Source organism: Bombus bifarius, unplaced genomic scaffold (assembly GCF_011952205.1).
Source record: "Bombus bifarius isolate JDL3187 unplaced genomic scaffold, Bbif_JDL3187 scf7180000009275, whole genome shotgun sequence".
Lineage (NCBI taxonomy): Eukaryota > Metazoa > Arthropoda > Insecta > Hymenoptera > Apidae > Bombus > Bombus bifarius.
Window position 1 is genome coordinate 645554 of NW_022885009.1, and position 24895 is coordinate 670448.

The 24895-nt window shown below is 34.1% G+C and overlaps 3 protein-coding genes across 4 annotated transcripts in view; 1 reads left to right on the plus strand and 2 right to left on the minus strand.

Annotated features, from left to right (window-relative positions):
* Positions 1-21869, plus strand: part of LOC117214929 (cadherin-87A) — a 538333-nt gene extending 516464 nt beyond the window's left edge. For both annotated transcript variants that reach the window (XM_033461288.1, XM_033461289.1), the window contains 24 exons: positions 4736-4870; positions 9498-9690; positions 11866-12176; positions 14038-14196; positions 14291-14478; positions 14558-14720; positions 15142-15586; positions 15664-15855; positions 16210-16463; positions 16555-16687; positions 16929-17144; positions 17214-17513; positions 17589-17833; positions 17909-18202; positions 18284-18481; positions 18567-18789; positions 18876-19420; positions 19492-19667; positions 19747-19882; positions 19952-20076; positions 20154-20255; positions 20325-20538; positions 20633-20739; positions 21004-21869. In XM_033461288.1, the coding sequence (XP_033317179.1) occupies positions 4736-4870; positions 9498-9690; positions 11866-12176; positions 14038-14196; positions 14291-14478; positions 14558-14720; positions 15142-15586; positions 15664-15855; positions 16210-16463; positions 16555-16687; positions 16929-17144; positions 17214-17513; positions 17589-17833; positions 17909-18202; positions 18284-18481; positions 18567-18789; positions 18876-19420; positions 19492-19667; positions 19747-19882; positions 19952-20076; positions 20154-20255; positions 20325-20538; positions 20633-20739; positions 21004-21037 (5088 nt within the window). In that variant the 3' untranslated portion in view covers positions 21038-21869. The remainder of the gene's footprint in view (positions 1-4735; positions 4871-9497; positions 9691-11865; positions 12177-14037; positions 14197-14290; positions 14479-14557; positions 14721-15141; positions 15587-15663; positions 15856-16209; positions 16464-16554; positions 16688-16928; positions 17145-17213; positions 17514-17588; positions 17834-17908; positions 18203-18283; positions 18482-18566; positions 18790-18875; positions 19421-19491; positions 19668-19746; positions 19883-19951; positions 20077-20153; positions 20256-20324; positions 20539-20632; positions 20740-21003) is intronic.
* Positions 21870-21980: 111 nt separating this feature from the next.
* On the minus strand, positions 21981-23200 carry LOC117214930 (ribonuclease P protein subunit p21). The gene is made up of 4 exons (XM_033461290.1): positions 22871-23200; positions 22697-22758; positions 22534-22625; positions 21981-22419 (listed from the first exon to the last, which is right to left on the minus strand). Exons 1-4 carry the CDS (start codon positions 22998-23000, stop codon positions 22122-22124), a joined length of 582 nt encoding a protein of 193 aa, XP_033317181.1. The 5' UTR covers positions 23001-23200; the 3' UTR covers positions 21981-22121.
* Positions 23201-23442: 242 nt separating this feature from the next.
* LOC117214957 lies at positions 23443-24671 on the minus strand. The gene is made up of 3 exons (XM_033461338.1): positions 24280-24671; positions 23972-24141; positions 23443-23859 (listed from the first exon to the last, which is right to left on the minus strand). The coding sequence occupies exons 1-3, from the start codon at positions 24454-24456 to the stop codon at positions 23640-23642; spliced, it is 567 nt and encodes a 188-aa protein (XP_033317229.1). The 5' UTR covers positions 24457-24671; the 3' UTR covers positions 23443-23639.
* Between the last annotated feature and the right edge of the window lie 224 nt (positions 24672-24895).

Genomic DNA, 24895 nt, shown 5'->3' on the forward strand with positions numbered 1-24895 from the left:
AAGAGCGTTTAATTTTCAGTATTTAATTTAAAAACGACATATTATTTGACGTTAATTGTGATTTTAAGCGAAGGTTTATTAAAGCTGCTACAGGACGAAGATAAACAAATATTGAAAAGTTGTAAGAAAATTGCTTGCTCGCGTCTAGCACTTACCAGGTTAATTACAAATCTTACTTTCATTAACTCGATGTATTTACTTGTTCGCTGCATACTTTTTTAAAACTACTTAGCATTAGGTTGTCCGAAAAGTGTCTTTCTTTTACAGACACGTCTTTTACAACGACGCATCTTTATACAAACATGAAACCTAATCTGTCGAACGTTGTGATCTTTATTTTGATAGAACAAAATGGATCATACGTAATTCGATAAAATAATATAAAACGAAAAATGTGGTGCATCTATTATTTCCTTATAAAACGAAAGAAACTTTTAGCTACTTAACACGTTAAATGCCACGCCAGTTTTACGAGATTTGGCCGTGGCACCACGATGAATTTTTTATTATTTATTATTTTATTATAATGTTGAAATTTACCTACAACAGATATATTATGGTGTATAATCATCATTTATCTCACTGAGGTCACCGGTGACCCCCATGGCACTGTAGTGCAATTTCGCTCGATTCACTTATTTTTTCGATTATTAATTATCTCATATTGTTTCTTCGCGTTGCTAAATAATTGTTCTATGTTGTTACGTCCCGGGACCTACCATAAACCATAATCCACCTCTCGATCATATTTATTCGGACCCGCAATAATCCTAAAGAACCGTCACAAGATTTAGCATTTTTTACTTTACTGCCAAGGCCCTTAATTGCTATCAAACATCTTTCAAGTCGAAACGTTACTTAGGCTTATTGTTCGTTATTATAAAACACGGAAAAAGCGAGTTTTTCCTACGTTCGAGGCGCACATAATAGATCTGTATTTCATGTATAAATAAAACTATTTTTATATGTTTTATACTGCATTAATTTACAATAATTTAATACAAAATTTATAACTATTGACATTTGTTCAAATTATATATTTCTACTAATTTTTACCACCGCGCCATGCCAAATTGAATGTCGGTCACCAGTGACCCGCACGACATTCAACGTGTTAAAACTACTACGACTATTCGTTACTTAAAGAAACCGCAAACAAGCGATCGTTTGTAAATAAAACAAACGAAAACTCGGAGAAATACACTTCATCCGAATCTCCAGTGTTTACAGTCAGGCGACTGAAAATTGTCTACCCATCGAATAACAACGGAATGTGCGCACAGTATCTTATTGCAGAAACGCTTGAACGGAGGTGGTAAAGCCGAAAAATTTGTATAGAGAAACGGCGAGGGTATTTTCGCAGCAGAAGCCCTTGATATTGGCTTCGCTGCGGCGTCAAACATTTCCTCATAACTCGTAACAACTTCTTCTTCGGCGTTACTAGCGCGTCATAAAGGCGGAAGATTCCATAAGACGCGACTGTACTTGAAATTTTTCAACTTCCGTGTTTGCACGGCATCCGATAACAGTACAGAAATGGCTGAGCGACACGGTTTTCCAAATATATATATACATATATATATATATATATATATATATATATATATAGTTATATCGCACGAGAACGCCTCGTATCGTATTTTAGGGTGGCTAACGCGGCATACTGTGACAGACCTTTAAGCGATCAGATCGCTTTCTCGCTGGAGAAAAATAGCGAGCACGAAGGAGTATTTTATTCGAAAAATATCCAACGCGTTTATCACAGGGGATACGCGGAAATTATCTGACCACGCCAGTTGTACGCGACGATCCCGAAGGATGCGGCTGGAATATTAGCACGTAGACGCATACTCTTACACGCTTTACCCTCTACGTCATATCCGCTCGATAAATTCACGGGGCCGTTAGACGACCAATAAAACTGTAAAACCTTTTAACTAATGGCCCCGCTGGCTTTACGGCGGCGAACTTTAATGCCTCTTTTCGTTTTACACAGACCGTGGAACGCACCATGCATGTTCGGTCATTAAAGCAAACTAATGTTTACAACGGCTCTATCATTTACCAAAATAGTCGAATTTCCTCGTTAATTGTGGCGGTTATTGGAACGAGACGTTCAGCATAGTTATGGTTGAAAACGATTATCGAGACAGAGCCGATATATAGACGATACGTTCGCCTATTGGAATTCATTTTTTAGATCGTTTATTTGCTGTTTTTTCTTTCTTTCTTTCTTTATTTCTTTTTATCGTTTCTACCATTGATTCGTCGGGAGTCTTTCGTGTGATTGAAAATATTTTCATTTTATCGGCGTACGAAAAATTTTCCCTCGTAACACGTAGCGTTGGAACACGCGCAGAAAAATAAAAAATCAAGTTCCTTCGAATCTTGAAGCTCCGATTGTACGAAACGGCGTGATTTCGATACGCAGTCTTCCTATTGCCATTTTAAAAAGATAGACAAGCGAAAATGCGGACTTTCCCGAACGCAATGAAAGTATTAGGTTGGCAAGTAAGTGATTGCGGATTCTGTCATTAAGTGGTAATGGCAAAATCCGCAATCACTTAGTTTCCAACCCAATAGATGAATACGTTTGTAGCGATTTTGCAATGTATAGAACATTTTGTTGGTAACAATTGGAATTACAGAGTTGTTGATTCGTGAAGATTTACGAAGTAACAATGCTTGTACGATGTAACATTTGCAATTTGCTGCGCTAGTTGACGCAATTATTGTTAGAGGATACAGCTACTCTACTTTTTGAAATTACACTTTTCTTTCGAAGAAAAGAAATGTTTTTGTTTCAAGTAATGATATTTGCTTTAATTGTCTATTATTTTCCATATTCATGAATCATCTTGAAACGTTTGAAACGTACAAAGACAGCAACAGTTGTGCTAGTGACACTATTTGTATGCAGTGTCGTGAATAATTACAAACGCAATCCATTTTTAGATTTTTCATGATATTAGAACAAAAATTGACGAAATCTTTTATACAATTTCAATTTTCAATTATACAATTAAAATTTATATTGTGATATAATACAAAACCGAAGATATAACAAACGAAAGATTTGTCCCATCGAAGTCGGGAAAAAATTGGATTTTTTCTCTAAAATTTGTGTTTTTGGCTGTGAGAAAATATAATGTTAATCTTTTAAACATAATATAATTTATTTAGTAAATTTCATATAATTTGAATTTTTATTTTTATTATAGTAGTAAAAATGTTCTTTATTAATTTTTATTAATCAGTCAGGTACACTATCCTTCTAACTTATTTAAAGTTTCGATCTGAAAATCCGTCCACACTGATTTTATTATTTTTTTTACGTCCCACGATATTTTCTGCAGGTAGCTTCTCCTGATCGTAAACTTTTCTCGCTAGAATTCCCCATAGGCTTCCGATCGGGTTCAGTTCAAAACTCGATGCTGGCCACCGTAATAATTCTATTCCGAAATCTTGGAACCATTTTTCTTTTCTTTTTATATACCAGCCGCTGAATGAATTTCGTTGGAAAATTCTCTTTTTGTCAATTCATCCTTTCATTAACGTTATAATAATAATTTCGCTTAACATATCCAGCCATAATCAATGGTGTCTTGAAAATATCGAAGAAACAATACCAAAAATATAATAATTATTCACAGTAATTCTAATTGTTAAACTTGTATCTGTTTTTAATGTAAAAAAAACAATTGTAAAATTGTAAATGTCGTATTATAATTGTTAAAAATCGAAAGTACGAATCTGTTATTATTATATTATTATATCTTGAAAATATCGAAGAAACAATACCAAAAATATACTAATTATTCACAGTAATTCTAATTGTTAAACTTGTATTTGTTTGTAATGTAAACAAAACAATTGTAAAATTGTAATTGTCATATTATAATTATTAAAAATCGAAAGTACGAATCTGCTATTATTATATTATTATATCTTGAAAATATCGAAGAAACAATACCAAAAATATAATAATTATTCACAGTAATTATAATTGTTAAACTCGTATTTGTTTGTAATGTAAAAAAAACAATTGTAAAATTGTAATTGTCGTATTATAATTATTAAAAATCAAAAGTACGAATCTGTTATTATTATATTATTATATTATTATATCTTGAAAATATCGAAGAAACAATACCAAAGATATACTAATTATTCACAGTAATTCTAATTGTTAAACTTGTATCTGTTTGTAATGTAAAAAAAACAATTGTAAAATTGTAATTGTCGTATTATAATTATTAAAAATCAAAAGTACGAATCTGCTATTATTATATTATTATATTATTATATCTTGAAAATATCGAAGAAACAATACCAAAAATATAATAATTATTCACAGTAATTCTAATTGTTAAACTTGTATTTGTTTGTAATGTAAACAAAACAATTGTAAAATTGTAATTGTCATATTATAATTATTAAAAATCGAAAGTACGAATCTGCTATTATTATATTATTATATCTTGAAAATATCGAAGAAACAATACCAAAAATATAATAATTATTCACAGTAATTATAATTGTTAAACTCGTATTTGTTTGTAATGTAAAAAAAACAATTGTAAAATTGTAATTGTCATATTATAATTATTAAAAATCGAAAGTACGAATCTGTTATTATTCTCAATAGCATGAATTTACATAAAAATCCGCAGTCTATTGGAAAGCAGCAACAGCAGAATGTCGATACACGATCAATATGATGCCTCTGTTTCAGTTCCTCGATGCCTGTGAAAAGTTCGGCATCGTGAACGTGGAAAGAAGACTGAACTCTTACATGGGCGCCTTGGTGTTGCGTCAACCACTCGACTACAGGGAGAGGCCCTTTTACCAATTGCTACTCAGAGCAAGCGTGAGTACAGCTCGAAAATTGATTTTAATTATGCTACTGGTACGCCGGTACCAAGCGCCACTTTGCTGCTCATCGACGTCCCGAATAAATCTATTTATAATAAAAAGCGTTGAAAATTTTGGTCGCGTTGCTGCATACATAACTCTGCTCGTCTAATGAAATCATCGTCATCACGAGCGGAAAAGAAGTCGGGTGCCTGGAAACTTACGATTAGCATAGGAGCACTTGACGGTTATCGAAATGTATTTTTCTCGGAAACAAAGCCTCAAACGGAAAAATGTTATTCTTCTTTTTCGACTTATTTCTGCATGTAGAATCACCACTCCACCGCTTATACTATGATTTCGAGGTTTTTGTTATATTATTGTTAATGTTATATTATTAGTTTGTAGGTAACAGTATGATTTATACAATATCGTTTGCACTCGCACGAAATCGAATACAATACCCCGTCTCACGTATTCGTTACTCACTACTTCTACGACACAACACACAACGATCTTCACACGACAACGATAAATTCAACTCTGACTCTCTCGACTCTCGTTACAATGTTTTCCATGCTCACTGTTTCCTAAACATACCTTGGTAACGCTCAGAATGCTCTTTGACAACGTCAACATATCTTGACAACGCTAATAAACAATTACCCCTCACGCCACGTCCTTCCCTGATGTCACACTATCCCACAATATTGTATCTCAATTCGACTTTAGTTTGATTATTTTTATCACAAAAAAAAAACAGCTAGTTTTTCCATGCAACCCGATAAATAAACCAAAAGATTCTCGTTTGTCAGAAAAATTGCCATTCTATATCTTCGACTTACGTTTACACGATAAACGTCCCAACTTTTCAGTATAGTCTGTATTTTAACTATCGCGTCACCAATGTAGACAGAACACCTGCAACGTTTCCGAGAACTTGGCTGTCATATCGTTCTTCGTCGTCTCTATCGCATTTGTCACGTGTTTCTGACACGTTGTCTTATGTGTTTCAAATTCAATAGCACGTCTTCCAATATACTCGTGTCGCGTGCTTCAGGTTTCTATCAATTCTTCTAAAACAAATTCGATATTAAAATCAGTTGCTACAATTCTATTTGCTAAAGCAAATTGGATGAGACGATCTGCGATGTTCCGATATAAGAAACGAATATTTCAAATCCATCGTTATCATCCACAAATTCGGAGCTTCGATGCTGCGAATACTTCCATTTCTTTCCATTTCATAGAAATACGATATGAAGATGTATAATATACAACTTAGATAACAGAAATAGCGATAGAAAGAATAGCAACACGTTAAATACCAGTTTTACAAGGTTTGGCCGTGACGCCACGATGAATTTTTTATTATGCGATACATATAATGTTGAAATATTATCACCAACAGATATGTTACGGTGTATAATCATCGTTAATGATTTTATTTCACTGAGTTTGAATATATTGCGAATTGTCTCAATACCCTCTAATGCCAACCCAATATATCTAAAAAAAAAAAAAAAACAGGATTTGGTAACGTAAATTTGCGGGAAAAAAAGTTGCGGATGACTGGACTAACGTTTTCTTCTTCTTTGATGGATTATGGTGAAAAATGTGACCCTACGGTTTTCTGCTTCCCTCGTGGTGTGTTCTTGCGGAACGCCTGCGAGTCATTCATCCACAAATAGCAGGCGAAAATGAGACCAGAGCGGATTATTGAATCTAAAATGCCCTTTGACGCGAGCAGGCGCGAACATGGAATTCAGTTTTCGCTCATTTCCGTGGCCAAAGCAGCAGGTGAATTTTTTGAAGTCGCGTAAAGTCACGGCGAAGAATCTCTAACGAACTGCGCGGCTACGGACAGAAAGACAGCGTAACGTTATTAATGTTCAGCGAGGGTGAAAGGACGCGCTTAACAATTTTTAGAAGGCCGATTAAAATACTTCTTATTGCTTTTCCTTTGATCCTTCTTAAATTTCTATCGTTGTTCGTCCAAGTATAATCTGCTTTCTCTCTCACGTTTTACATTTATGAAATAAGTTTCACGTAAACAAAAAAGATTGGCCGGATGATTATCGTGCTCCCTGGAGGAGACGTGTTTCCGCTGGGCAAATAAATATGGAGAATTCATGAAGTCCTCTTGAAAACAGGTTAGCGAGCTGAGCTTGAAAATTGATTTTCATTACATAGTCTTGGAAATGACTTTGTGCCGCTCTAGAGACCAAGTTTGTTCATGTCTGAGAGTGCAATTATACGTAAATATAGTTATACCGTTATAACTTAGATATAAACAAAGGTGCAGCATCTGTGAATTAATTAAAAAAAATTGTTCTTGAAGAGAGAGCATTCGTTTAGCCTTGTTGAATAAAAATATCCATATTAACACGAATGAATAATACTTCGCTTTAATTTCTACAAAAGTACAAATATGTGCAGTGCATAAGATAGTTAGTGAAGCTATAAATAGCAGAATGAAGAGAGATTTATCCATATACTTTCAAACAAAAAGTATTAGATTTGAAGAATTATATAATGTAATAATAATAAATAACAATAGATAATGCAGTAAAATAATTCAAGCTATTATTATTAAATTATAATTATATCATTGTAAATCAGAAATATATAGTTATAAATTATAATATTATTAATTATAGTAAAATAATTCGAGCATTTTCGATCCTTTGAATTTGATGTTTTCAATTTTTAACCCCTCAACCTACAACTACGGGCATAGCCCGTAGTAGATGATCGGGTCGAACGTAAATATTACGAGCATAGCCCGTAGTAGATGATCGGGCCAAACGTAAATATTATGGGCATTCTCGAACGTAAATCGTAAGTTAATAAGGGGTTAAATAACATTTAATTTCAACATTTTTCAATAACTATTCTTATATACGATAAATATATTGAAATAGAAGTACGCATAATGTGTTCAATTTAAGAAATTTTCGACAAAAATACAAATCTAAAGAACACAGGGTAACATTGATGTGATATGAAAAGAAATCTAATCGAACATTTCTCTGCGCTATTGTATTCTCTCTATGAAGAATGATACTTTCTACCTTATTACGTTTTCTTTTCCTGTATCCTTTGTCGTTTGTTAATCATTTCCAATAGCAGATATATCGTTATAAGCCTTATTTATGTTATAGTACATCGTATTACGTGAACTTGAAAGTTCCATATTTCCGAAAAAAAACTTATAAAACTAACTGAGCGCACACTTCATTTCCAAAAACTATGGTAGAACAAAGAAAGTGATACTATTGGGTTGGTAACTAAGTGATTGCGGATTTTGTCATAAGGTAGTATTGACCCAACCCAATATAACTGACTCGACATAGAACACGACGATTGTTAATTCTTCGTCAACGTAATAAAAGTAACGTAACGTGATAAAACTAACTAAACGTGAGTGTACACTTCATTTCCAAAAACTATGGTAGAACGAAGAAAGTAATACTATTGGGTTGGCAACTAAGTGATTGCGGATTTTGTCAATACCACTTTATGACAAAAACCACTTTATGACAATATAACTGACTCGACATAGTACACGACGATTATTAATTCTTCGTCAACGTAATAAAAGTAACGTAACGTGATAAAACTAACTAAACGTGAGTGCACGCGTCATTTCCAAAAACTATGGTAGAACAAAGAAAGTGATACTATTGGGTTGGCAACTAAGTGATTGCGGATTTTGTCAATACCACTTTATGACAAAAACCGCAATCACTTAGTTGCCAACCCAATATAGCTGACTCGACATAGAACACGACGATTGTTAATTCTTCGTCAACTTAATAAAAGTAACGTAACGTGATAAAACTAACTAAACGTGAGTGCACGTGTCATTTCCAAAAACTATGGTAGAACAAAGAAAGTGATACTATTGGGTTGGCAACCAAGTGATTTTGTCATAAGATGGTATTAACCCAACCCAATATAACTGACTCGACATAGAACACGACGATTGTTAATTCTTCGTCAACGTAATAAAAGTAACGTAACGTGATAAAACTAACTAAACGTGAGTGTACACGTCATTTCCAAAAACTATGGTAGAACAAAGAAAGTGATACTATTGGGTTGGCAACCAAGTGATTGCGGATTTTGTCAATATCTCTTTATGACAATATAACTGACTCGACATAGTACACGACAATTATTAATTCTTCGTCAACGTAATAGAAGTAACGTAACGTGATAAAACTAACTAAACGTGAGTGCACGCGTCATTTCCAAAAACTATGGTAGAACGAAGAAAGTGATACTATTGGGTTGGCAACTAAGTGATTGCGGATTTTGTCAATACCACTTTATGACAAAAACCGCAATCACTTAGTTGCCAACCCAATATAACTGACTCGGCATAGAACACGACAATTATTAATTCTTCGTCAACGTGAAAGCTTGAAAGCTTTGAAAGCTTCCACGAGAGATATAATATTCCCGATCTATAATAGACGGGTCTATAATAGATGGCGAGATTTAGCTGACAGAAATACATAGTGAGGATTGAAATAGTTGACAGGAGGACAGATTGCGACGTTCGCCTTAAAACAGCGAGCAAGGTAACCCGAGATCGCACAACGAGTGACTTTTACATAGATGAATTTTCCTCGCAGGATGGACTGAACAATGAGACTACTGGCGTAGAAATCAAGGTAGCGGACATTCAGAACAGTCCACCGGAATTTGTGAACTCGCTAACGGGTGTAGTGCGCGAGGATGATCCCATCGGAACCTTAGTTATGACCGTTAAGGCGAGAGACGGCGACAGGGGAATGCCAAGGAAAATGATCTACGAATTGGTCACCAGTGAGTTCATGCCATATTTTTCCCCCTTTTATCGTTTAAACGTCGCTACGCCAGACTACGTCGATCTATTGGGTTGGCATCTAAGTGATTGCGGATTTTGTCATTAAGTGGTAATGATATAATCCGCGATCACTTAGTTGCCAACCCAATATTAATTATTGGGTCGTCCGAAATATGTCTTTCGTCTTATAAGAAAATAATGGATGCACAACATTATCCGTTTTATATTGTTTTAGCGAATTACGTATGATCCATTTTGTTCTATCAAAATAAAGATCACGACGTTCGACAGATTAAAACGTAAAAGACGTATCTGTTAAAGAAGGACATTTTTCGGACAACCGAATACCACGTTGTTGGTAATTGTTGATAATTTGTCAATTAAATTATCGCGTACGAAAGTTTCATAGTTTCGAGGCAGAACATTCTTATTATATCGTATCACGCTTGATAGAAATGTTAATTTTGTCTCTTTAAATGGAATATATTTTTTATATATTCGATTCGATAATTACATATTTTTAGCAATATATTTCAGTAATTATATTCAGTATAATATTCTACACATGATAATTAAGTTACTATGTTTACACGTTCCGAAATTAAACATTTCTTTCTGTTACGATCGTAGTATTAGGTCGTCGGAAAAGTTTCTTTCGTTTTATAAGGAAATAATGGATGCACAACATTTTCCGTTTTATATTATATTATCCAATTACGTATGATCCATTTTGTTCTATCAAGATAAAGATCACAACGTTCGACAGATTAGGTTTCATGTTTGTATAAAGATGCATCGTTGTAAAAGACGTGTCTGTAAAAGAAAGACACTTTTCGGACAACCTAATATTTTTAAGCGTATGATAAATTGAAGAATCACAGTAGCGTAAGTGAAAATTTTGAGAATTTGAATTCAGCCACGTACTCAGCTTCTAAAAATATCGTCCTTTTAGCTTCACAATTAATTCAGTTGTAAGCCTATTCTCTGCCGCGATGACTTGAAAAAGTGCAGTAAATTTCGTACGTTTAACCCCTTGACCTACAACAACGAGTGAGACTCGCGGTAAAAAATTTGGGTGAAAAACAATAAGCACGAGCTTGACTCGTGGTACTTCGTTCGGACCAAACGTAAACAACACGAGTCAGATTAGTGGTTCAGTTGTTCTCGATATTTTCTTACTTTAGTTGCGTGTAACTCTTCGTTACATTCACACGTTTAGATTATAATTGCCTAAAAGAATTAAACAACCCTTATAGCTGTCGTGTCAGTAAAAAGAGAATCTAATATCGACGATAGTAGTGAGAAGTGTGTTATTATTGCGGACAGTGATTCGGTAGATCCTTCTGATAACGATAGTGATGATAACGATATTGTGTTTCCTATTGTGTTTCATCGTTTCGAAAAATATCACACAATTGAAGATTACTAATTTTCTACGAGTTTTCTCAAAACATTATTAATTTAAGCTAAGTATTAATTTACAAATTGTTACTGATACATTATCCACTTTCAAATAATAAATCATATTTCTTCACTAATGAATCGATCATAATTACTTGCAGGGCATCTTAAAAGTATTAGTTGTGTCCAAACAATGTGTGTTATTATTTCACAATTCCTTTCTTTGCGACGAAATAGACATGTCATAAGACGCATACATTTTCAACAAGTTCGAGCACACGGCTAAGCAGCTAAATGGCTCGACGCGTGACCTTGTTTATTGTGACACGAGCAATCGGCAATTGGACTATGTCAATTCATTAATTACTACGTAAGATTGAATGGTCGAGTGCTAGAACGCTTACACTGCGTTACAAACTCAATTACATTGTTGACATGTTCTTCGATTAAATTATTGTATACAAGGGTTTATTATTGTTTATAGTTATTATTGCGTACGATAGTTTTGAAGGAGAACATTCTTACAAAATGTAAGAAACGAGCTGACTCACGCTACTACGATTCTCGCTCTTCCACGTGTTAAACAATAAACGGTAACAAACGAACGTAATTTTAATCTCAACGTTTCCAATGTCTCGAATTTTCCTCTTTTTTACTTACACTCGCCGGATTTCTCCTAAGTGCGAGTCGTGGAATAATCGAAATGACGCTAAAGGTATTCAAAAAAATTCAAGTATTTCTGCTAAATAAATTTCTTGTATTCTTTTATGCAGATCCATTCGACTATTTTCTACTGGACGACGAAACAGGCGAACTGAGAACCGCAAAGCCACTGAACAGGGAAGCGTTGAAGGATTCAACTGGCGTACTGACACTGGAGGTAAGGGCGCGTGAATTGATCGACGGTATGCCAGGTAATGACAATCTGACAGTGTCAACGGCCGAAGCAACGGTAACCATCAAGGATGTGAACGACGAGCCGCCTACTTTTAATCGTCGCGAGTACAACATCGAGATTCCGGAGAACGTACCGAATGGCACGCCACTGCCACATTTGGACATGACTGTCAAGGATCCTGACGTCGTGAGTATCATACATTCGAACAACATCGTGAGTTACTTAAATGTGTAACTTAAACATTATCGATCAACTTCTGAAATTAGGAAATAGAGAAAAGAAGAAACGAACGTTACTTTCTTTTTATTTACCTTGGAATTTGGCATTTCTTCTGCTCTTTTCTCTCAGGAAAAATAAACTTACGCAATTAAATAGAATTTGTTTTCTTAACGCTTTGACTGCCACGCCGAAATCACATGCTTCACTGAGGACGCCACGGGAGTATTTTTATTATTCAAAGCACATAATGGCAAAATAATAATAAATTGATAATGTAAGACAACATTCTTCCCCAATGGACTGTTTATCTTAGTGGTGGTCACGGGTGACCACCGTGTCATCTTGGTAACAGTTGATAGCGACATATCATAACAAGGCTTCGTTTATTTCAACAAACCATTCAAACGTCCAAACAAGCAAAACGTCCAGAATATATTGTTGAAACGTGTAGATGATATTAGTAAACAGTATTATGATTATTTTTATGATTTCGACGAAACATTCGGCTGAAATGGTAGAGATCCGCAAGAAAAATTATGTTTGTGATAAACGAATGGTAGTGGTAGATTACAACAGAGGAAAATGTGCTGTAGATTTATCAGATCAAATGATAGCATATTCTACACCACATAGAAGAATCCTCAAGTGATATATAAAATTAGCTTTAGAGTTATTGTTAAATACATCAATTTCAAACGCGATGATACTCTATAAACAAGGAATAAAAACAAAAATCAAGGTACCAGATTTTAGAATAGCACTTGCAATGCACCTTACATAGTGCCATTCACCAGAGCTGTCAAATATACTTATTCAACAAAAATTGCAACACGAAATGCAGAAGAAAGAAGGGCAAGCGTGTTTGGCACGGAAATTTTGCAGAGGGTGCTATAAAAAAAACGTTAAACAGTTAGGATCAAAAATTGCTAAGAATCGGACCAAAAAGGTGACCACTTATTGTCCAGGTTGTATTGATGAGCCACATTTATGTTTAAAGTGTTTTAACACAGTGCGCCGTTAGATGCAAGATTTGTTCTTATTTTTTTTATTGATATTCTAATAAAAATGTTTAATTGTTCAATGGGGCACCTTTCATTTCAAAGTATCTTCTATTTATCGGTTATATTGAAAATGCCCTAACTGTTAATTTTCATTCAATTTTTACAATAGTAAAAAGTTCAAGCGCTATAGTCATCAATGGTTGGTCGTATATGACCAACGTGGCAGTCAAAGTGTTAATTAATTAAGAATCGAACATTAGTCATATATGCGAGTAACGAACAACGCATTTCAGGGTTAAAATAAATTCTTCGCGAATTGAACAATTTTGATTTTTTTATTGGAGTTAGATCGGAGTTGGGCTGCTGTGTTCTACGTAGCAATGAGAATACTGTAGTATAGAGTTTGAGTGCAATCGCCCTTTCTAAATAGTTACTAACTATAACTGGATTATAACTGGAAGATAATGCCAGAACGTCACCTCTTCTGCAGAGGAAAACGAAAAATAAGCGCCAATAAACATCAGTTAATGGTTTCTTGCTTTTTGTCTATTTAAATGGCGTGTATTTAAATAAATGGAGCATTGAGTTTTCTTTAGAACCAAGGGCTGGCACATGCAAGCTCTTCTTCTACGGATGCACCTTTTTCTTTCATGAATCTCGACTACATTATTGCGTAAGTTTTCTTTTCCTACTGAAAAGTTTGCTCTTGGCACGTACAATGTTTTCTACGAGCGTTCTGCAATTCCATAAAGAAGTATTTCCTTTTAATTTGAACTTGCACAGTAGCAACGTTACGTTACAAGCGTTATAAAATTACATCTTTACAGGGCCTGAACTCGGTATTTTCCCTACGCCTGGACGACATCACTGATGGTGCTTTCACCATCGAGCCGACTATGGCGACTGGAAGCACATCTGTGAACATCCGCGTGGCAAATGGCTCGCTAGATTATGAAAATCCTAATCAGCGTAAATTCATCATTCTGGTAATCCGGCCGCTTCTATGCTAGCGAATCCTATTATTCTTGTCTGTCAGTTAACACGATTCGAAAGTGAAATCATGCCATTGTAAATGTTCAGGTCGTTGCGGAAGAGGTTCACACGAATCCGAAACTTTCCTCCACCGCAACCGTAACTGTCTCTATCACGGACGCGAACGATAATTCGCCTACTTTCAGCAACCCTACTTACACAGCCGTGGTGCTGGAAACCGCGCCTCCAGGCACAACGGTTATAACGATCACTGCTAAAGATCGCGATAGCGGACGGTGAGAAAAGTCGTAATTCTTCTTAGAATTATTTCTTCATTCGACGCAACAGAAATTTGATAAACAAATTATGCTCCAGATTCGGTACAGCTGGAATAGCTTATCAGTTGCTCGGTCAAGGCGCGCAGCATTTCTCTGTCGATCGGAAAACTGGAGTTATCACGGTGGCTCAGTGTCCAACTCCTGGAGTATCGCCCTGTTTAGACTACGAAGAACAAACAGAGTATTTTCTAACGTACAAGGTACGCTGTGTCAAAATTATTATATCCACTTGCCATTATACGTTTATACCATTATACCACAGCCAGAAACGTGTGCTCATTTTATTACTATCGTTTAATTTGACAAACATAAGGAGCCATATACTGAATATCTGTTTATATAGCTCTGTTTATATAGAAGCAAATAACAATATGTTCAGATTGACTGAGTCAATATTGTGAGATTAAATATATACGTTTGTCTATTCTATCAAATATTGACCAATCTTAACTGCAGACTCCTCGTCTTTAAACATTTTGCTAGTAGCGTATAGAACTTGCTCGTGATTTAACACTAGAAACCTCTATTTGCGGAAGATTCGTGATAACTTGCTTTTGTATAGATATAGATAAACTGTAATATGTAATTATTTCGTCGGCTTTCACCTTCGCTGTTTTTTAGGCCACCGATAACGATGGGCAAGGACAGACGACCAGCGTTTCGTTGCGCATCAGTTTATCGGATGCCAATGACAGTCCACCACGATTTTTGCAAGACAAGTATCGTGCGGTTATAGACGAAGGAGCAGAGAAATTCGAGCCCGACTTGAAAGTGCAAGCCCGAGATAAGGACAAGACGTCGAAGATCACGTATGCGATCGTGGGCGGCGATGAGTTAGGACTCTTCGCCATAGATCCAGACACTGGTGAAATTACGATAAGAAATAAAGGGCCAGTGGATTTAACGAATTCAACACACGATTGGATTGCGCTCGTTATACAAGCGAACGACGGGATTTATGTCGATTCCGCCACCGTTAACATTACTATTCGCGATGTCAATAACAACGCACCCGTCTTTACGCAAGAACTTTACACTGCCAGCATACCCGAAATATCGCCGATTGGTATGTTAGCCTTCAACGATGGTTTACAAGAGGCTATTATCGTATGCGATTGGATCTTCTAATTTCATACATTTCAGGGACCGTTGTGGAGGAAGTTACAGCGACCGATGCTGACACGGGAATAAACGCAGAACTCGTTTACAGAATACAGAAGGGAGCTTTCGATGACTTTACTATGAATGAAACAACAGGCGTTGTAACAGTGTTTAGGAAGTTGGATTACGACAATAAAAATACATACCATGTAGAAGTAATAGCATTTGATAAAGGTACATGAAAATGGGTTTATTTAGATAAAAACTGTCATCTGTTTTATTTTCTTTAGTTTATACATTCTACTTATAACTAGACCGCAGATTCTTATGCATATCTGGGAATTTTAAAACGAAATGAATGAGTAAAATACACGTAATACGTAAAAATGTACGTATAAAATATTCAATTGCGATATTTGTTGTAATATTTGGCGGATGAAACAAATCTCTACCAAGCTCCTGCTAGTTGTCTGTTTAGTTATCTTCATAAAAATATGAATTTGCATAAATATCCGCGAGTCTAACGTTTATTATACGACTCTGTCATAACGTTTAATATACGTTTCATCGTGATCTTTTTCTGATTAGGAACGCCTAGCTTAACCGGAACAACGACGTTGATGATAAACGTTGAAAATAGCAACGATAAAGCGCCCTATTTCACGCCAGAAACTCAAAGAGCCGAAGTTACGGAAGACACGCCCATTGGCACCGTCTTCACGACGTTAAAAGCTACAGATCCAGACAGTGCCAACTTGGAAGCATTGAACTTCGCCATTTCAGAGCCAATTACGGCGATCGATAGAAATGGTCAACAGGTCAACGACAGTAAATCGTTCAAGGTATAATCTGATGCTTTGTCTGATAATCATATAAAATGATCATACAAAATTAGTTGCAAAACAATTTGTGTATTAATCGGTATATCCGCAGGACTTTTTCGCTGTTGATCGGGCAACTGGTCAAGTTTCCGTCGTTAGACCATTGGACCGTGATATCGCAGCTACTGTGAGCATCACTGTCGTTGTCAGTGATACAACGGCACCCACATTACAACAAGGCAGAGGTATTACATCTTTAAGAAATATAGTATCGTAAAGTTCATAGGATAGTACTGTCCGGATATGTGGCCACGAGTTACAACAAATGATAATTTACTACTGCTATTGGGTTATCGAAACAAGAAAAATATAACTTTCTATGTTTTTTGTTTTATTATTGCAAGATGTTCTAGTCGCGTTGAGATTCTTACGGTCAAAATGATAGTTGTCTGTAGTTATTTAATGGATCTTCTTGTTTGTAATTAGGCACCTTAGTAGTCACGATCATTGACGTGAATCACATGGCACCGGAATTCTTGAAACCATGGACGAGAGAAAATCCACGATATTTGATAGAAATGCAAGAAGAACAGCCAACTGGTGCTGTTGTGGGAGCATTTACAGCGGTAGACGCAGATAGTAATATAGCAGGATACGGAATCATACCACCAAGTCCCTATTTCAATATAGACAACGTCACAGGTTCGTTATAATCGCGTTACAACTAAGTGGAAAATATGGAAAGTACAATAAACGTTACGCATATTGCAGGAATTGTACGAACCAGCCAAGTTATTGATTACGAAGAAACGAAGCAACTGGAGTTCACAGTGGTTGCGTATGATTCTGGAGTACCGCAGCTATCCACAACAGCCAAAGTAATTGTCACTGTAATAAATGTTAATGATCAAGATCCTAAATTCGAGAAGGAATTGTATAATGCGTCTGTGAAAGAAAACTCGCCACCAGGCACACATGTTACTACCGTGAAAGCGACAGATGGAGATGAAGGTCCGTTTGGAGAAATTAGTTATAGTCTTATAGGTGATCACGCTGCTGACTTTAATATCGGTAAGTGTAATCTTTTTATTCAAAATTAATCGAACCAATATTTTATGGACAAACATCTATTTATATAAAATACAGGCCACGAAACGGGAGAAATTACTGTTGGTGGTGCAACCGTTCTCGATAGAGAAATGACGCCAAATATCACCATAACAGTAATGGCCAGCGATGGTGCTCATATAAATTCACGTCGAAGTACCACCGTTCCAGTACTTGTAAAACTTATCGACGTTAATGACAATCGACCAATATTTACACAACATAGTTATAGAGCTTCGGTTGCTGAAAATCTGCCAGTAAATCCACCTGCACCTATTTTACAAGTAATTATACTTCATCTGTTTGAACTTATAGAATGATAAAGCTAAAAAACTGACATATTATATATTCATTGTAAGGTCATAGCTATGGACCATGATGAAGGGATCAACGGAGAAGTTTGGTATACCATAATTCATGGGAATGAAAACGAGTCATTTTCTTTAAATCGTGAAACGGGCATTCTATACCCCGGAGCAGCACTGCTTGGAAGAGCTGGCTCATACAGAATTGAAGTGGAGGCAAGAGATGGTGCGGGTAGTGGACCACATTCAGACAACTGTACCGTTGATATACGAGTAACATCAGTAAATCAACACAAACCTCAATTTGTTCTACCCGAATTAACGAACGCTACTGTTGAAGTACCCGAAGTTAGTGTAAAAATAGATTATCGATAAAGTATTCGTCATTTAGACGATTACACGAGTGTAATAATGAACAACATTTTTTAGAATACTGGTGTACTAAATTACTTAATATTGACGGTAAAAGCAATCGATAGAGATCCTGGAGAAAACGGACGCGTAAGTTATCACTTAAAGGTTGGGAATCGAAATACTCAAGAAACAGAAGAATTTTCAATAGATCAAGAGACAGGTGAACTAAGATCGAAGATTATTCTTGATCGAGAAGTAAAAAGCAAATTTGAGGTAAATTTCATTCACGTATCTAAAAGCTTTTTACAACAATTGACTTCAAAAATAATAACGTTAACTTTAATATTATTTCTGGTAGCTTGTTCTGGTAGCTGCCGATCACGGTACTCCTACGGCATATGAAACATTACGACTGCTTACTGTACAATTAGTTGATACGAACGACAACACGCCACAATTTTACGATGAATATCATTTTTATATATCAGAAAATCGCCCGAAAGATTACTTCGTGGGAAAAGTAACTGCGGAAGATAAAGACGAAGGCAGACACGCGAAGGTTTATTATTACATAGAGGCTGGTAAGTAATGTTCTACCAAGCAATTTGTAAAATTATACTATTACTAAATAAGGGTACACATTTATGTAAATGGGAATATTTTTCAGGAAATGAAAATTATGCGTTTTACATGGACAAATCTGATGGTAGCATATACGCAAATAAATCATTCGATCGTGAATCTCGGGACAAATATGTCTTATCGATACTGGCTTCCAATGATCCTGATATCTATATAAGCCCCGTAGATGCAGGACGTCCACTAATGCACAATACAGACCATGGACATGTAAATGTTACCATAACTATTTTAGACGAAAATGATAACTTACCGATATTCGAACGTAACGACTACTATGCGGGTGTTAATTCAATGGCAAATGTGAATGATTTTGTAACAAAAGTAACAGCGTCAGACTTAGATGTTGGAGATAACGGTACGCTACATTACTACGTTGCCAGTGCAAACCTCTACAAATATGGATCAGAGAAACCTAGTGGTTCTATAGTTCCAAGTCCTTTCAATGTAACACAAGATGGTAAACTTGTCACAAGTGGTTATATGGCTGAGTATAACCAGGACAGATTCATTGTTGAAGTTGTAGCAAAAGAAACTGCTATTCCAGAGAGATATGCTATGACTAGAGTTCATGTAAGTTATTTTATACGTGAGTATTTGTACATTTTTAATTTCTTAATTACTTATCTTTTATGTTGACAAAGGTCTGGGTATTCGAAGCTTCACAATTAATTAGAGTCATTTTGTCAAAATCTCCCGAAGAAGTGAATCGTGAACGTGATGAAATTGTGTCAGAATTATCAAATGCAACTCAAAGCAGAGTTGTTGTTGATGAAATTCGATACCATGTAGATGCATCAGGTCATATTCGTAGAGAATGGTAAGAAAAGAACATTTGAAACTTTCTCTAAATTAATTTGTACTTTTTTAAGAACGTAACATTTGAATGCAACTTATAGGTGTGACATGTATTTACACGTGGTAGAACCAAAAACCCAAACTATTGCTCCCATTCCACAAGTACTTAAAGTTATTGATGCAAAATATGACTTCTTGAAAGATTATTATGCTGGTTTTGCTATTGAAAATGTTGTGGTAAATATTTCTTACATTTCAAACCATAAATAAGATATTAACATTGTGTTAACTAATATAATTTTTCAGCCTGCTTATGCAGGAGTACAAGAAGAACCATTTGATCCTGCGTTAGCGGCTTTAATAGCCTTACTTGTAGTTTTATTAGTTGGTGCAGTTACTGTAACAGTAGTTTGTTGTTGCTTACGACACTGGTAAATGCTAAACAAATATACATTTTCTTATTTTAATATGAAAAACATCAAATGTATTATATTACATAATATTTTAGGGTAATCACTGTGCCAAATGATATAAGGAAGAAGGATGGTTTAATAAAGAAACAAATTATTGACGAGTTAAATACTACAGAAAATCCTTTGTGGATCGAGCAGTGAGTAAAGATATACCTTCTGTTAAAGATACATTCATATAACATATTTATATAATGATAATTTTTTAGAAAACTCAAATTATATGAGGAACAAGAATTAACAATGCAAGTATTTAGTGAACCTGAAGGTGGCTTAGGTACAGAGAGACGAGGAAGTGGTGTAAGTGTTGGGATGGGTGATACATCTCAAGATAACACTTATGCTACTATTCAGCGACCACTGCCTACGAACAGGCACCGTCCAACAACACCAGATTATACAACGCTTCCAGGAAACCATAATGTATATCAAAAAAGCCATTATATTCTTTAACATTAGATGAACTATTATATATTCAAGAAGAAAAAATGTAATTATATTATACATTTTATTTTAGCTTTACGAATCAGCCATGGGTTTTCAAGGATCAACATTTCAGCCATCCTCGAATGTAATGCCTCAATTTACACTTGATCGTGATGGTCAACCCCAGTTTGTTTCAGGGCTAGTATAAATTAAGTTTTACGCCAATCCCTTTTTTAATCAGTAATATAACTTTATCACCATACGTCGTACCTCTCTAACCACGGCTCTAACTGTTGCACGCGCCTTTCCGAAATTATACTCGCATGCACACACCTTTTCGACAATAATCGGATAATATCGTTAGGTTTGTCTGCGAGTAGACGCGTGTACAAGGAGAGCACAAAAATTATCCCGAATTACACAGGAAAATCTACTCTGACTGTGCACCTTTTGCTATTTCAGTTCGAACTCTTCAGCAGTGAAGAATTCAAGATGAAGAGTAACGACGAACAACAGTCAATATTACTGGAATAAATATTTCCCTGTAGCTGGTGTGTGCATGTATATATGTGTGCGTTGCCAACCTATGGTCCTAACTAACTAATTGTTAGGTTCACTGTTAGAAAAATCAAAATTGCTAGAAAATAGATACTGTGAAATAGTTTAATGACCGAAGCTTGGCACGACAGATATATGTATATAAATGAATGTGTAGACTCCGTCCAGCGCAGTTTTCTGATTAATTCCTCACTAGTTTAGTATTTATATAACTTATGTACGTTTTACACGTAAAAACAAAAGGAAGGAACGTACTTATAGTGTCATTATCTTCTATATGAACAAATGAGTCACTTAATGTCATATCATGGCGTTAATACAACAAAATGTTCTAAATGTTAAAAAAAGAACAAGCTCATAATGTTAAAAATATTTGTAATTAGGAAAACAATTCAGTCGAAATATCAACATATGTCATAAGTTCATGTACAACTATTAATTTGCAATATATGTTATATTTATTTAAGTTAGGGTTAAATGACTGATTTTTATCCGATTAATCTGTGATTTGATTACGCCCGCGTGTATACGTGACAGTTATCCTACATTTGAGATTTTGTATAACTCATTGGCGATGGGCGGATATAGTCATATCATAGCTAGTTAAATGGAGACGTTCGCATCAAATTTCAATGTTATGTAACAACATAATCATCTCGCGCTATCTGCGAAGACCACATCGCTTTTCATCGCCTAAACCGTCCTCAACGAAACATATGTGCATTGGGGTCTATGGAATTTATTGCGAACGGCTCTAATCGTACAGTATATCATATACTCGAAAAACAATAACTTAACTATGATCATGTTATGTCTATAAACATTTAATGTAAAACTAATATCAGTATCACAATATTACTAGATGGTTATGAATATTCCAGTTAGTAAAAGTATCTGTTTATTGATTATAAATTTATTGTAACATATTTTATGTATAAGTCATTGATAAAAAAAAATATTCGTATGTCAACATTCATCACATCTCACATCATGTGGAAATAAATATTCAAATCTGTGTACATTTAACTCTTTTCAGTATCCATATGTTTTTCTTTATCCAAATTCTTTTTTTTTATCTCAATATTAGACTTATTATCTAACGATTTTGGTGCATAATTGAAAACTTGAACTACCGAATTAGGTTGTTCAATCCATAATTTATATCCTCCTTTTGTAGGATACCTTTTAACACTTAAGCATGTTAAACATGTCCATTTCACACTTTTTACCGGTTTTGACACTAATCGCACCCTTGCAGTTTCACCAGGTATAAGTGGTGATTGACAACATTTACAAATGGTCCTTTTAATATCCGATTCTCTTAAAAAGAAAAATTTTATACATATATAAATCTTACTTACATATTTTATAGAAACTTATTTACGATTATGACTAGATAGATATATTATGGTCATTTAAATTTTTTAAACTCACATTCTTAAAACTGATTTTTTTGCACAACCAACCATTATATTTCCATAATATGATGCTGCTACTCTATTTTTCAATGCCATTAGGTAACTTGCCTAAGAACAGTTTTTCATTAATATTTCCACTTTAATTTACAGTGTAAAAAGTTACTCAAGATTATTATTACCTGATACAAATAGTTCATCCTTTCAAAAATATCTTTACCTTGGCATAGTTTTGTATTTGTATCTAATAATTATAAAATAGAAAATAAATGTAATAGAAAAATATGTAAATATATGTAACACTTAATATTACAAATATATTTGAAAATATACAATATATTACATTTCATACTAACCCATACTTCTTATAAAAATTAAAGTTACGTATCTTAAAACTTTGTTCGTAAAGAAATACTTTGAAGCAGAAAATGGTTTAGTAAAATAGGTTATGTTGTATTGTTTACGGTTACTTATGACGTATACCATATAGATTGTCAAACATGTAATATATTATTAGACCTATACATCGTTACTAAACCAAAATTATATTTAAAAGTTTCAAATAAAACTTTCAAGTATTATAAAATTAGATCAAGTTATTCACACAACTACACTGTCCATTAAAGTAAGCTATAAGTGAATTATGGTACTTTATTGCAAAGTTGATATATATATATACACACACAAATTGATGCAAATAAAAATTTGATCTTGTTTTATTTGTTTTATCTTTACTTTGTTTTTGTGTCGTAACATATGGCAACAAAGTTAGGATATTTAATATAAAATTTAGTATAGTTTTAATTATTGAATTACCTACAAAGTTAAAGTTCTAAAAAAAATAGTGTCAATGAATATTTCAATGTATAGTTGTACTTACACATTTTATTATTATCTTATATTTGAGATACGTCATATAAAAACAATATTATCTTAAAATAATTCAAGTTTGACTTTAATGATTAACAATAATGATGTGAAACAAACAATATACAATCTCGGAAATTTCATTTTTTCAATATAATATACAATATACAAATGTTTAGAAAGAGTTGGTACTTATAGACTTTCTCTTTCTGGAATGCATACATAATCCTTGTGTATAGTCATCATTCCTTATCATTATCATAGTAATCCTTGTGAACTATGATCAAAAACTGATGTTGAAGTATTAGTTAAAGCTGTCATAAGCATATGTGACTTATAATTATCTTTACATGCTGATGATAATCCATTTTCTTTTACTTTACATTTCCAACTAAGATTAGGAGTAAATTCAACTTTTAAGTTTTCTGTTTCTTCAATTGAGTTTTGATCGGGGCTCCTTGTACTATTACCATTTGATCTATATAATTTAAATAACATATTGAAATAATAATTATGAATTGATTAGTGAATCTATGAAATTATTAAAAAATAATAATTTTTACTCAAAATATTACAAATTAAATACTTACTCTTCCAAGACATTATTTTCATCGTAACGATAACCATACTCTCCAAAAACAGTCTCCAAATTATCGCACTGCTCTTTTAAGCTTTCATATTGTGCCTTAGTTTCTTGGAGAAATTCTTCCATATGAATTGAATCTTCTTTCATTTCTGACAAAGTTTGTTCTATTCCATCCTGATATTTTTTAGTAAATAAAGAAAATATTATATAGTATCAGTAGCAATATAAATTTTTAAGAAACATTAAATAACAAAACATTAATTAAATGGTAGAAATAATTTAAAGAGATAAAATGATTTATATGATACAAACCTGTGTACTTTTTATAACATTCCACATAGCTTCGGTATAAAAATCTGATTCTGCAGTACATTCTGCAAAACGTCCGATTAGAACGTGTGGAAGTTTCCATGTTGTATTTAGTTTTTCAATACCGTCATCAATTTGTCGAGCTTGAACTCTCAGTTTTCCAAAATTACTTGACCGCATTGAGTAAAAATTGTATCAAATTTACCTGCTATTTCACAAGTTGATTATTTTGAATGACTGCATACACAGCTACGTAAGCGTTTTTAAAATATGTAACCGTATACAGTTTTGCCAACATAAAATATAAAATTCTCTGCGTAAGTAACTATCCCTTTTCATATTAATATTATATTGTTTTTACTTACTATATGTTATAATTAAACAGATAAATGCAAAGGTTGTTAAATTAAAATATATTCCTATTCAATAAATTTCGAAAAATTTATATTTGAACATGTTTTTCATAAAACACTGTTTTTAATGTTTTTAATAATATATTATATTAAATTGTACGTATGCTCGGAAGTAAAATTTATATAAAGTTTAATTGCATATTTCCATGCCATTAATAATAGCGCTTTTAATACTATTTTATTGGATTGAATGCCATCGATATTTT